Genomic DNA, 14,439 nt, shown 5'->3' with positions numbered 1-14,439 from the left:
GAAAAAGATGCTTTGCATGAAGCACTCTCAAAAATACGCGTGCCTTTCCCGTCCCCTGGCTGACCCAGGGGAAGAAAAGTCCTCTGAGAGCCATGTCCACATTGTCAGTGGACAGACATGTGTGCTTATCTGCCAGCAGACCCCCAGCAGCACTGAAGACAGGTTCCGAGAGAACGCTGGCTGCAGGACACGACAAGATCCCCAAGGCGTACGTGGCGAGCTCAGGCAATTTATCAAGATTGGAAGCCTAAAATGAGCAGGGCTCAAGTTGCACAATAATGGAATCGATGTTTCCTTGCATATACTCATATATCTGTGTGTCCTCCTCTTTTTCCTTGTCCAGCTCTTTTGTTTTCACATTATATGTCCTTGTCACTTTCCCATGTGTTGTGAGTTGTTTGTCACCTTTTCGACACCTTTGAGGGTGTTTTCTAGGTGTTTTTCTGTGTTTGTGATTGCCTGCCATTGTTTCCTATGCAGTTCGAGTTCGGTTCGTCGAACGTTCGACGAGCCGAACTCGAACGGGACCTCCGTTCGGAGAACCAACCTCGAGCCGAACCGGGACCGGTTCGCTCATCTCTACTCTTTACCTCTCTTTGTCTGTCTCTTACCCTGTCTGTCTCTTTACCTCTCTTTCCCTGTCTGTTTCCCTGTGTCTCTCTGTCTCTTTGTCTGTGTCTGTCTCTTTACCTTTCTGTGTCTGTCTCTTAACCCGTCTCTCTCTTTCCCTGTCTGTCTCTTTCCCTGTCAGCCTGTCTCTTTGTCTGTGTCTGTCTCTTTGTGTCTGTCTCTTTGTGTCTGTCTCTTTGTGTCTGTCTCTTACCCTGTCTATGTCTGTTTCTTACCCTGTCTGTGTCTGCCTCTTTCCCTGTCTGTGTCTGCCTCTTTCCCTGTCTGTGTCTGTCTCTTTCCCTGGCTGCATTGTGACATGCCAACATTCCATATAAGGGCGTGGCTGCGCATTCTTCTGAAGTTCTGGCTGCACTGTGGCTCCCAGCTCCATTCGCTTTAATGGAGGCAGGTTTTTTGGCGAATAACTGTAAAGAGCGGGGTTAAAATTTCCCCTCAAAACATAGCCTATGACGCTCTCAGGGTCCAGAAGTATGAGTGTGCAAAGTTTTGTGGCTGTAGCTGCGACGGTGCGGATGCCAATCCCGGACATACACACACACACACACACATACACACACACATTCAGCTTTATATATTAGATACACACACACAATACAGACCAAACGTTTGGACACACCATCTCATTCAAAGTTTTCTCTATTTTCATGACTCTGAAAATTGTAGATTCACATTGAAGGCATCAAAACTATGAATTAACACATGTGGAATGAAATACTTAACAAGTGTGAAACAACTGAAAATATGTCTTATATTCTAGGTTCTTCAAAGTAGCTACCTTTTGCTTTGATTACTGCTTTGCACACTCTTGGCATTCTCTTGATGAGTTTCAAGAGGTAGTCACCGGAAATGGTTTTCCAACAGTCTGAAAGGAATTCCCAGAGATGCTTAGCACTTGTTGGCCCTTTTGCCTTCACTCTGCGGTCCAGCTCACCCCAAACCATCTCGATTGGGTTCAGGTCTGGTGACTGTGGAGGCCAGGTCATCTGGCGTAGCACCCCATCACTCCCCTTTTTAGTCAAATAGCCCTTACACAGCCTGGAGTTGTGTTTGGGGTCATTGTCCTGTTGAAAAATAAATGATGGTCCAACAAAACGCAAACCAGATAGAATAGCATGCCACTGCAAGATGCTGTGGTAGCCATGCTGGTTTAGTATGCCTTCAATTTTGAACAAATCCCCAACAGTGTCACCAGCAAAGCACCCCCACACCATCACACCTCCTCCTCCATGCTTCACGGTGGGACCCAGGCATGTCGAGTCCATCCGTTCACCTTTTCTGCGTCGCACAAAGACACGGTGGTTGGATCCAAAGATCTCAAATTTGGACTCGTCAGACCAAAGCACAGATTTCCACTGGTCTAATGTCCATTCCTTGTGTTCTTTAGCCCAAACAAGTCTCTTCTGCTTATTGCCTATCCTTAGCAGTGGTTTCCAAGCAGCTATTTTACTATGAAGGCCTACTGCACAAAGTCTCCTCTTAACAGTTGTTCTAGAGATGTGTCTGCTGCTAGACCTGTGTGTGGCATTGACCTGGTTTCTAATCTGAGCTGCTGTTAACCTGCGATTTCTGAGGCTGGTGACTCAGATAAACTTATCCTCCGCAGCAGAGGTAACTCTTAGTCTTCCTTTCCTGAGGCGGTCCTCATGTGAGCCAGTTTCTTTGTAGCGTTTGATGGTTTTTGCCACTGCACTTGGGGACACTTTCAAAGTTTTCCCAATTTTTCGGACTGACTGACCTTTATTTCTCAAAGTAATAATGGCCACTCATTTTTCTTTACTTAGAATATGTATTATGGCAAGAACAAAGCAGCTAACAGTCTATTCAGTAGGACTATCAGTTGTGTATCCACCAGACGTTTGCACAACACAACTGATGGTCCCAACCCCATTTATAAGGCAAGAAATCCCACTTATTAAACCTGACAGGGCACACCTGGGAAGTGAAAACCATTTCCGGTGACTACCTCTTGAAGCTCATCAAGAGAATGCCAAGAGTGTGCAAAGCAGTAATCAAAGCAAAAGGTGGCTACTTTGAAGAACCTAGAGTATAAGACATATTTTCAGTTGTTTCACAGTTGTGTAAAGTATTTCATTCCACATGTGTTAATTCATAGTTTTGATGCCTTCAATGTGTATCTATTTTTCAGAGTCATGAAAATAAAGAAAACTCTGTGAATGAGAAGATGTGTCCAAACTTTTTTTTGGTCTGTACTGTGTGTATATATATATATATATATATATATATATATATATATATATATATATATATATATATATATATATATATATATATATATATATATATATATATATATATATATATATATATATATGTGTGAGACACACACACACACACACACACACATATCCTGTCCTGCATATACAGAAGAATCATACAGATGTGAAGAATGTGGCTCAGTCGTCAGCACTGTCACCTGGCAGCACTGGGGTCCTGGGTTCAAATCCCATCGAGGACAACATCTGCAAGGAGTTTGTATGTTCTCAACAAGTTTGCGTGGGTTTCCTTCGGGTTCTCCAGTTTCCTCTGGTTCCCCCATAATCCAAAGACATACTGATATGGAATTTAGATTGAAAGCCCCAATGGGGACTGTGATGATGCCTATAAAGTGCTGTGGAATTAATGGTGCCATATATATGAAAGCATAATAAATAAATATGGTGTGGATGTATCTAGTGTGAAGTCACACAATGTCTTGCCTTAGAGTGAATGCGTGTCAGGAGGGATTGCAATGGTTGCAGAATCAGTGTGGTGGACAGAGGAGGCAGAGGCCAAGAGGGGCTGTTGCTGCAAGACTGAAATGGCGTCCCCCATGCTTACAGCTGCCTGGCCAACAATGCTCTTACTCTCCTGCAGCTCCTCTTAATTCATTGTAGTTGGCAATGACTCTATATTGTGTGTGCACAACCCATTTCAGTACTCAATACTCAATACAACCCATTGATAAGAAAAAACAAAAATTGTGGCCAGTTTTTTTTACACTACTAGGCACTAGGAGCTGCCGCAAGTTCACAGATGGTTAGCAACCCAGTAAGTTCCTCTGAAATGCTGCCAGTTTTTCCCTCTCCACTTACATAGACTGACAGATCTCCTACTCTACACACAGTCACTGACCCATGCTACCCATTACAAGTGTTACACCATTCCGCCTACTACCGGTATTAGACCTGAGCCTCCATAACAAGAGAGCAAACATTTATTCAGTTATAAATGGTGAACATCGATATGCTACAGGCACTCCAGTTATAGATCAACGGACCTTTTCCGGTACTACGTTTTGTGGTAAGATGCTACAGAAAAATCTCTTCCTTTCTGATGTGCAAAATATTTGCTACAAATTCAGCATCATGAGGAGGTTGTAACATGATATTTTTGATGGTGTTCAACAAGACTTGATTCTTGCATAAAAGATTCCCCACATTTGATACAAGAAAATATCTTCTCCAAAGCGCCAAGGCCCTGTTGTTTTTCAAGAGGATCTTTAACTGAATAAAGTTTTTCAGATTCCAAACCTAAAGAGAGTTTCTCTCCTGTGTGGATTCTCAGATGTTCCACAAGATTAGATTTTCGAGTAAAACATCTCCGGCATTCTGAACATGAAAATGGTCTCTGTCCACTATGTATTTTCTGGTGTTCAACAAGATTTGACCTCTGGGAAAAACATTTTGCACACTCTGAACAGGAGTATGGCTTTTTCCCTGTGTGAATTCTCTCATGTTTTACAAGATCTGATTTCCGGGCAAAGCATTTCCCACAATCTGAACATGAAAATGGTTTCTCTCCAGTATGAATTCTTTGATGTTTAACAAGGTCTGATTTCCGGGTAAAACATTTACCACATTCTACGCAGGGAAATGGTTTTTCCCCTGTGTGTATTCTACCATGTTTAACAAGATCTGATTTTGTGGTGAAGCATCTACCACAGTTTGAACATGCAAATTTTCTCTCATCTCGGTGAATTCTTTTATGAATAGAAAGATTATATTTCTTTTTAAAATACTTCCCACATTCAGGACATGAAAAAGGATTCTCGTCTCTGTGACTTCTTTCGTGCTTAGAAAGATTAGATCTCTTTTTAAAACATTTTTCGCATTCAGAACAAAGAAATAATTTACTCCCTCTTTGTCCTTTTTCTTGCTTTCCAGTCTGTGTTTGATCGGTTGACGTCTCCCTCTGACTAGTGGGATCAGTGGACGGATCTCTGTTGTGAAAGACTGAGGGAATAGTTGGTGTATTTGAGTGTTTATACCAATCCTGTATAATATTGTCATCTACTGCTTCATAATCTGGTGATTCTCCAGTTGAACCACTGGTCAACTCATCTGTATGAAATAAAGACAATATTTTTACTAGATTTAATTTCACAAAAACTGGATATCTTTTATATCTCTATGTTGAGCTATAATGTACGTGAGAAAGAAAAAGGCAAATAATCATACGTTTCTTGATCTGATAAAAAATATTTAATGTCAATATCTCTATAAAAATAATTTAATAGTTTACAAAAAAACATTATCTCCCACCTTTCATTTTCCCATCCTGAGCTTGATATATGTGAAAAATAGCTCTTGGAAAAAATGGTACGTTAGCTTTTTTTCTGTGTGTGGTAGTAAAAACATCCCCATAATGCTATGATAGTAATTGACCTCTAGCAAAGTTCAAATTCCCATACACCCTAGACAGCTGTCAGCCATCCCTCCCGATAGCCCATACGCATGTATAAGGCTGATGTCAGTGAAATATGGCAGCAACTTATCTACATTGGCAACAAAGGCTCTAACATGTTGATATCCATCATTCCTAATCCTTCTCACCCCTCACATCTGCCAGCTGTACATATAAATAATAAACATTGTCATTATAATCACCGGTCCTGCGACACGTCCTACAGACCCGCTATTTCCCAATCATTAATTTCCGGAGGTATTCACTGCACTGCTTGTCACTCTTCGGATTTTTTCGGCCGTGTTCGAGTGAACTCGAATGAGTGGACTCGAGTGAATTTTGACTGTCACTGTCAGTGTCAGCCTGCTTCTTACTCTGTAGAGACGCTTGCGTGTACAGAGGAATGAAGCAGAGATGACAACGCTCTCCCTGTGGACTACGTCGGACAAAGGATTTTTTTATAATAAAGATGGAGTCTCTAAATGTTTTTTTTTTGTTTTATTTCTAATTAAAAAAAAAATTCTATGTGTTGTGTTTTCTTTTTTTTACTGTTTACTAGAAATTCATGGTGGCCATGTCTCATTTGGCGTGACACCATTAATTTCGGGCTTAGTACCAGCTGAGAATACAAAGCTGGTATTAACCCCTTTCTTACCCATCAGGGCCACTGGACGAGCCGGGAAAAGAACCTGGAAATGGCGGTAAGAAACAATGCACCATGCTCCAGGAGCGGCTGCGGGCTGCGTTTTTTAGCGTGGGCGACCCAGAATGCTTCGGCCTTACCACACTAAGAATCCTAGCCCCCAGATGCCTGGTTTTACCTGACAGGCGATCAAAATACGGCGGAGGCCCACACATTTTTTTTTTTCAATTATTTTTTTAAAGAATTAAAAAAAAGTAAAAAAAAATGGGCTTCCATTAAAAAAAATGACATAGCGCTCCACAGTATTGTTGATTGTCAGCGCAGATAAAGCAGATGGCTATGTGCTGCCACCCCCATCTGCCTGACTTTATTTTGGCTGGCAATCAAAATTCACAGAAGCCCAATATTTATTTTTAATCATTTAAATAAATATTTAAAAAAAAAAAAAATTGCGTGGGCTCTTGCCATATTTTGATGGCTAGCCAGGTAAAACCAGGCAGCGGGGGCTGGAATTCTCAGCGCAGGGTGATGCAAGCTGTCCGGGCCTCCCCCACTGCTAATTGCAGCCCCAAGCCGCTCCAGAAAATGGCGCATTTATAGAAGCGCTATTTTCTGGCGCTTTACCCAGCTCGGCCAGCGGCCCTGATGGCGGTGGCACGCTGGTTAATAATAGGGTTAGGGCCAGCTTTGTATTACCGGCTGGTACTAAGCCAAAATTAATGGAGTCACGCCAAATTAGACATGGGCACCAGGAATTTCTAGTAAACAGTAAAAAAAAACAAACAAAAAAACGCAAAAATACATTTTTTATTAGAAATAAAATAAAAAAACATTTAGAGACTCCATCTTTATTATAAAAAAATTCTTACGTAGTCCAGAGGGAGAGCAATGTCAGCTCTACTACATCGCTCTGTACAGACAAGTGTCTATACAGAGTGAGAAGCAGGCTGACAGTGATAGTCAAAGTTCAATCGAGTGAACCCTGACGTCATCGCAAATACAGCCAAAAAAAGCCGAAGACTGCCGAGTGACAGGCAGTGCAGTGAATACCGCCGGAAGTTAATGATCGGACCTGAAAGCAGAAGCGGCCGGGAGATAGTGGGTCTGCAGGATGTGTCGCAGGACCGATAAGTATAACCATAATGTTTTTTAATAATGTGCTTTTTTTTTTACAGCCCCTGACCTGAATTGTACCCAAACTGTAACATGGGTTTCCCAGGAAAACTTTTGTTCGGGACCTTGTGCACGAACACTATGTGTTCGGTAAGGATCCAGAACTTTACAGTTCGGTTTCGCCCATCCCTACCAGTGTCACCAAAAAAGGTCTGACAACTTTCCTGCCATGTATAAAAGTGCCTAAAGCAGTGTTCCCAAACTCCAGTCCTCGGGAGCCACCAACAGTGCATGTTTTATAGATTTCCTTAGTATTGCACAGGTGCTAACATAATTACCTGCACAAGGGATAATTCCAATACTAAGGAAATCCTGAAAATATGAGTCCTGAGGACTGGAGTTGGGGAACACTAGCCTAAAGTCTTATCCATTCCTTAATTCCATGCCCAGCCCAATGTTTTAGCTGTCAACATATTCCAATGCATTTAAATCAGATAAATATTAAAGCAAAACAAAAAAAGAAAAATAGGTCACTTCATGACAGCACCTTGAGGACCAGGAAGGTATTTTGTGGTAATTACTCACCTGGAATGGTCAGCATCTTCTCCGTACACTGCTGGTCCGACAGCATACATGTCTCTTCTTCTCCTACTATAACCTCAACTTTAATATCGTTAAGATCTTCATTCTGATTCAAAATGTGAAATGTGCAATTCAGGAAAGAGGTGGAACATTCCTATTTATGCCAAATACACCTAGATAGAGGTCTTCCAAATGCTGAGCAACATCTTCACATTACAGAACAATAAGAATGATACTGTTTTTGAACAAAGGAATTAAGACTGAGCAGAAAGCCTTCTTAGCTACTTGACATTTCATATTCAGTATTTGGGAAGACCGGTGTTCCGCCTACCTGATGATCCTCTAGCACACTGGGGCATTCTTTTGGACCATCCTGGGAACAGAGAGAGCTCGGACACCTCTCTAGTTTATTCCTATTACTCGATCCATCTGTAAAACACAAATAGACTGAACAGATTGGTGATTGAGAAATATACGACAGGTGTTACCAGGTGACCCTCTATCGTTCTCTTCTGTAGGGCTCATTGAGACGAGCATATGTCACATCAATGTGCTGTCCGAAGGCAAACTGAAGAGCATACAGATAGTACACAGACCAAGGCAAATGAAAGATATGGTTCATATGAGTTTTGGTTTTTTTTTAAACACGCAGACAAATGGTCCAAGTGCAAAAAGAATAAAATCCCATTATTTGGATCAGATTGAGTCATTAAACTCAATGGGTGTATTAACAGAATGGAGGCAACACATACATCATCCATATGACATTGCATTAACATAGAGGACTGAATTTAACCATTTATTCATCTTTACATTGGTGATGTATAAAGCAGATACAACACAGATGTAAAAAAAACAACATACAGATAAAAAAGTCAGCTTTTTCTGACTGAATTTGAAATTTATTGTACACACGTTTGTCTGGCCTTACAGGTAATTACAGTCTCTTATTATTTATTTATAAAGCACCACTGATTCCATGGTGCTGGTTTTACCTGCCGATGTGTGGGTCTTGTGATCCTCCATTATGACAGTCTCATACAGATCCTTGTTTTCACTTAAATACTCCCACTCCTCCATGGAGAAGTATACAGTGACGTCCTGACACCTTATAGGAACCTGCAAAAAAAAGGTTAGCGGAAAATAAAATACAGTAAAAATACTGACGTGCAGTGACAAGGCTCCAATGCTAAAACAAAACGCATTAAAGGGAACCTGCCACCCGGTTTTCCCCATATAAAGTACAGCCCTTTGTTACAGCATTGTAGACTGGTAGATTTCTATCCTCTGTAAGGCAATATCTTTTGATAATACTTGCATGCAGGGTGGTCCAGTCTGACGGCCATCTCTGATCTTGATCTGGAGCCTTCTATTTTCTTGTAATCGCTGTGCTACTTTCCTGCTTCATGTTGATGATACGTCCTACGTCATCCACACAGAATGCTTCATTGCGCTTCTGTATAGGCGTTCTCCTTTCTGCACTGCTAAGTGAAGAGCAAAGTATTGTAGCGCACATGCGCCGTTTATCTTTGGCCTTTCTCCGTGCATGCACACTACAATACTTTGCTCTGCCCTCAGCATGGTAGAGAGAAGTGCACCTGCGCAGAAGCGCAATGGAGACCTCTGTGTGGATGACGTAGGATGCGTCATCCACACAAAGCAGGAAGGAGGACAGCGAACAAAAGAAGAGAGGAGGTGCCGGATCACGACTAGAGATGCCCATCGGACCGGACCGCCCCGTAGGTGAGTATAATAAAAGCTGTTTTTTTTGCCTTGCAGAGCAGATTGGGGACATACATACAACATTCTAGAATGCTGTAACAGAGGGCTAACAGGTGGTGGCTGTACTTTATATGGGGAAAACATTGTGACAGGTTCCCTTTAAAAAGTGCACAAATATTAAATATATGTGCAAAAAGTATGGTAATTCAGCACGTCCAAAAACACAAGGAAATAAATAAGCCAATACAGGCTGCTGTGGCGGCAATATGTAAGGAAACGCAAAAGATGCATTGGCATTCTGCAAACGGCAGGAAATTTGCATTTGTTACATATATGGATTTGATTTGTGTTACTGCTTTATGAGACAGAGAAATATATTCACTTTTTAATATAGAAATTTAATCACCGAGAAAGAAAAGTCTTATAGCTACTGAAATCACAGGATGGATAGACATGTTGAAAACGAATAATGGAAAAACAAACTTTTCAAAACATCTCAATTTATTCAGTTTGGGGTACCGTTACATTCAGGAATCCCTGCATTAACACAACTTGGCTGCTATCAATGAAGATATTAATGGTTGTCTGAGGAACCTTCTGCCATGCTGAATGCACTTGGGTAACTCATCAAGATCCGCTGCTGGCAGCTCCTGTGTAATCACCGACTAATGACGTCCCAGATGTGCACAATGCAGTTCAGTTTGGCATGCTAAGCTGCATGAGCTGCTCACAATAGGATGAGAAACCTGCAGTCTTATGATGCCATGTTCCCTCATGATGACCTCTTCATGGCATTGCTCATGTGATCTCCAGACCACTATGTGCCTTTCATTGCATCAGATACAAAAGTAGGACCCATGATTGGCATGAGGTTGTTGTGCAAATGCATTCTGATGGTTTGTGTAGATACTGTGTGACACCTTAAGGCCCCGTCACACTAAGCAACATCGCTAGCAACATCGCTGCTAACGAACAACTTTTGTGACGTTGCTAGCGATGTTGCTTAGTGTGACATCCAGCAACAACCTGGCCCCTGCTGTGAGGTCGTTGGTTGTTGCTGAATGTCCTGGGCCATTTTTTAGTTGTTGCTATCCTGCTGTGAAGCACAGATCGCTGTGTGTGACAGCGAGACAGCAACAACTAAATGTGCAGGCAGCAGGAGCCGGCTTCTGCAGAGGCTGGTAACCAATGTAAACATCGGGTAACCAAGAAGCCCTGTCCTTGGTTACCCGATATTTACCTTTGATACCAGCCTCCGCCGCTCTCACTGCCTGTGCTGCCGGCTCCTGCTCTGTGCACATGTAGCTGCAGTACACATCGGGTTAATTAACCCGATGTGTGCTGTAACTAGGAGAGCAAGGAGCCAGCGCTAAGCAGTGTGCACTGCTCCCTGCTCTGTGCACATTTAGCTGCAGCACACATCGGGTAATTAACCCGATGTGTGCTGTAACTAGGAGAGCAAGGAGCCAGCGCTAAGCATTGTGCGCTGCTCCCTGCTCTGTACACATTTAGCTGCAGCACACATCGGGTAATTAACCCGATATGTGCTGTAACTAGGAGAGCAGGGAGCCAGCGCTCAGTGTGCGCTGCTCCCTGCTCTCTGCACGTGCGGTGGTAACCAAGGTAAATATCGGGTTGGTTACCCGATATTTACCTTAGTTACCAAGCGCAGCATCTTCCACGCAGCGCTGGGGGCTTGTCACTGGTTGCTGGTGAGCTCACCAGCAACTTGTGTAGCGACGCTCCAGCGATCCCTGCCAGGTCAGGTTGCTGGTGGGATCGCTGGAGCGTTGCAGTGTGACATCTCACCAGCAACCTCCTAGCAACTTACCAGCGATCCCTATCGTTGTTGGGATCGCTGGTAAGTTGCTTAGTGTGACGGTACCTTTAGTCTCCATATGTGACTAATTTTACTTGCAGTACAGAATAGGTCATTACAAGCCATTCTTTGAATCTGACAAGACCACAAGGGCTACTACACAAAGAAGCATTCACGATAGGACTCCAGTCCTATTCGTGGGATTAAATTGTGAAGTGGTATTATGCACAGTAGCCAGACCGCTCTAGTCTTCTTTGCAGGTACACTTATAGCTTAGTGTTATTTTGATTTGGTGGTGGAACCAGTGCTACAGCCATCCCTCCAAAAGTGTCCCAGGAGCAGCTTGTTAACAGGACAAAAGGCCACATGTTGCTTGTGCTACTAGGAGCAGCCTGTGAGTCCTAAATGTCCTACCTTGGTCTGCAGGGTCTCCGGACTTGTCTCCCATTGAGTATATCTGGGACATCATGGCAACTGTAAGGCTATGTGCGCACTGGGAAATGGAATTTTCTTGAGAAAATTCCGCATGCTCTCAAAGATTACCGCACCCGCGGTAAAAAACCGCGGCAAACCGCACCCGAAAACCGCATGCGGTTTGCCGCGGTTTGCTGCGGTTTCACCGCGGTATTGTTCGCAGTATTGCCGCGGTTTTGCCGCGTGTGGGTTGGGATGTGCTTTATTGCAATCAATGCAATAAAGCACATTGAAAAAAGAAAAAAAAAAAAGTCATTTAATTCAGAGATAGTAGATAGATAGATAGATAGATAGAGGGATAGATAGATAGACAGACAGATAGAGGGATAGATAGAGGGATAGATAGAGGACAGATCGCTGCATTTCCCACGGTCGGCAGTGAGTTCACATTACCGGCCGTAGGAAATGACCGGTAATTACCTCTGCTGTCTGCTGCATTCATTCAGCGCTGTGTCTGTGACAGTCGCGGCTGGATGTAAGCAGCGCAGGACGTCGGAGCTGTGGATTACGCCGGAGCTTTGGTGCGGGAGGGGTTAATAAGATGGTGAACGAGGCTTGTTTTTTTATTTAAAATAAAGGATTTTTCGGTGTCTGTGTTTTCTTCACTTTACTTACGGGTTGATCATGTCAGCTGTCACATAGACGCTGCCATGATCAAGCCTGGAGTTAATGGCGGTGATCCACCACCATTAACCCCTTGTATTACCTTGCTGCCACTGCTACACGGCAGCAAGAAGAGCCGGGGACACGCCGGTGCTGCCGCATAATGGATGCGACAGTCCCGGGGCAGCTGCGGCTGATATTCTCGGCTGCGGGAGGTGGGAGTGAGGCGGGGGACATTAACCCTGCCCCTCTCCCTCACCAGCCTGAGAATACCGGGCCGCCGCTGTGTGCTTACCTCGGCTGGAAGGTAAAAATACAGCGGAGCCCACGTTCTTTGTTTTCTATATTTCCGTTTTCTTTCTATGTGTGTTCTATGTGTCTGTGTTCTATGTCTGTGATGTCTGTGTGTGTGTGATCTGTGTGTGTGTGTGATCTGTGTGTGTGTTTACTCTCTGCACGGCTTCCTCTTCCTGTAATGACATCACTTCCCTGCAAAACCGCAGACAGGCGATGTACATTACCAGAGGTAAACCGCGAAATACCGCAGGGAATAACGCAGGAAAACGCAGTGAACCGCACAGAATTTGCTGCCTGCGTTATTCCCTGCGGGATTTCACGATTAACATTGGAGTCAATGGAGTGAAATCCCGCAGCGATGTGCGGAAAAGAAGTGACATGCACTTGTTTTTGCTGCGGGATTCCCAGTGCGCACAGGATTTTTTTTCTCCATAGGATTTGCTGGTGATTCCCTGCAGAGATGTTATGAACATTTTCTGCAGCGAAACATGCAGCAAATCCGCGGAAAATCCGCGGCAAAATCCGGTAAGTGCGCACATAGCCTAAAAGGTGCTACTAGCAGCGGATCTTGGTGATTTATCCAAGTCAATTGAGAGCGGCAGGTCATTCCTCAGACAACCATTAATAACCTCAGTAATAGCAGCCATGTTCTGTAAGTCTGTGTATTTCTGTGCTCTATACTGAAGAAATCAAGAGCTTTTGATTTTGTTTCCATTTTTCCATCTTTGGCATATGTATCAATCCTTTGATTACCATAACTGTGTTAAAAACTGGGTTTAAGGCGACAACTGCAAAGCCAGTATATAATGATTGGAGCGAGAATTGGTGCAAAAACATATTATGGATTTATTCAGATTAAGAGTTTGAGGGTTACAGTCATTAGAGAAAAGTAACTGTCTTGGCTTGAGTTAATAGATGGATAGACAGATAGAAAAAATAACAGTTCATTTGTCTTACATAGCTGTGATGTAGTAAGCCGTCTCTCTCTGGATGGTCTGGTCGGGCTTGATGAGTCCGTCTTTCTCCTCCCTCCTTCTGCCTTACCCTTTGAAGTGTGGCTTCTTTTATAACCCAAACCCCTCCTCCTGATTGTCCTTATCTCTTTACATGGTATACAAAAAGTAACTATCCCTATTTTAGTTGAGCATTACATCATGTCACGTGGTACATTTTACCCGCGAAATAAGTGTACTTGCGCAGTAGAGACTTGTAACAAAACCTACTTCAACTTATTTATAATTCCTTTGAGGCTCGCTGAACTTTGACCTCTGTGTAACAGAAAGAAGTCCCTCATAGCTATTTCAGTTCTTAGCCCAACATTCCAAACAGAATATAGCTCTTCTTTGACAACTTTGATGAACAACTAGCAGATGACTTTGGTTCTACCATTTCAAACTCTTGGTCAGTATTTCCAGCTCACAAACTCACTCTTAAAGGGGATGGCGAAATACACATATTTTATGAATACATGTATATTCAAGTTTATGAATCAAATCTCCATAAACTCACTATTTTACAAACTGAGACTTTTCCTTCTTCGTGTTGCAATTTTAACGTTGAGGAGTGTATACAGTGTACAGTGCCTTGAAAAAGTATTCATACTTTTCCATATTTTTAAACTTTACACCCACTTTTCCATATTTTTAAATTTTACACCCACAAATTTAAAATTGTTTATTTGGATTTTACTCGACATATCAACAAAAAGTAACACGTATTTATGAAGTGTAAAGGAAATGATATTTAGAAAACCATGTCTTTTAAAAATATAAATCTGAAAATCATGACGTGCATTTGTATTCAACCCCCTGTAGTCTGAGACATAGGTCCACCTTACAGCAGGGGAACCCTAAACATATTGGCAGAGCTA

General features: G+C 42.8%; 1 protein-coding gene across 2 annotated transcripts in view; it reads right to left on the bottom strand.

The window, feature by feature from the left end:
- Positions 1–3,788: 3,788 nt before the first annotated feature.
- LOC142311123 (uncharacterized) overlaps positions 3,789–14,439 on the bottom strand; it is a 105,846-nt gene continuing 95,195 nt past the window's right edge. For both annotated transcript variants that reach the window (XM_075349252.1, XM_075349253.1), the window contains exons 4-7: positions 8,650–8,773; positions 7,986–8,083; positions 7,658–7,760; positions 3,789–4,973 (exon numbers count right to left, since the gene is read on the bottom strand). In XM_075349252.1, the coding sequence (XP_075205367.1) occupies positions 3,997–4,973; positions 7,658–7,760; positions 7,986–8,083; positions 8,650–8,773 (1,302 nt within the window). In that variant the 3' untranslated portion in view covers positions 3,789–3,996. The remainder of the gene's footprint in view (positions 4,974–7,657; positions 7,761–7,985; positions 8,084–8,649; positions 8,774–14,439) is intronic.

This window comes from Anomaloglossus baeobatrachus, chromosome 5 (assembly GCF_048569485.1).
Source record: "Anomaloglossus baeobatrachus isolate aAnoBae1 chromosome 5, aAnoBae1.hap1, whole genome shotgun sequence".
Taxonomy (NCBI): Eukaryota; Metazoa; Chordata; class Amphibia; order Anura; family Aromobatidae; genus Anomaloglossus; species Anomaloglossus baeobatrachus.
The sequence above is the reverse complement of the archived record's forward strand: the minus strand, read 5'-3'. Positions and strand labels throughout refer to the sequence as shown.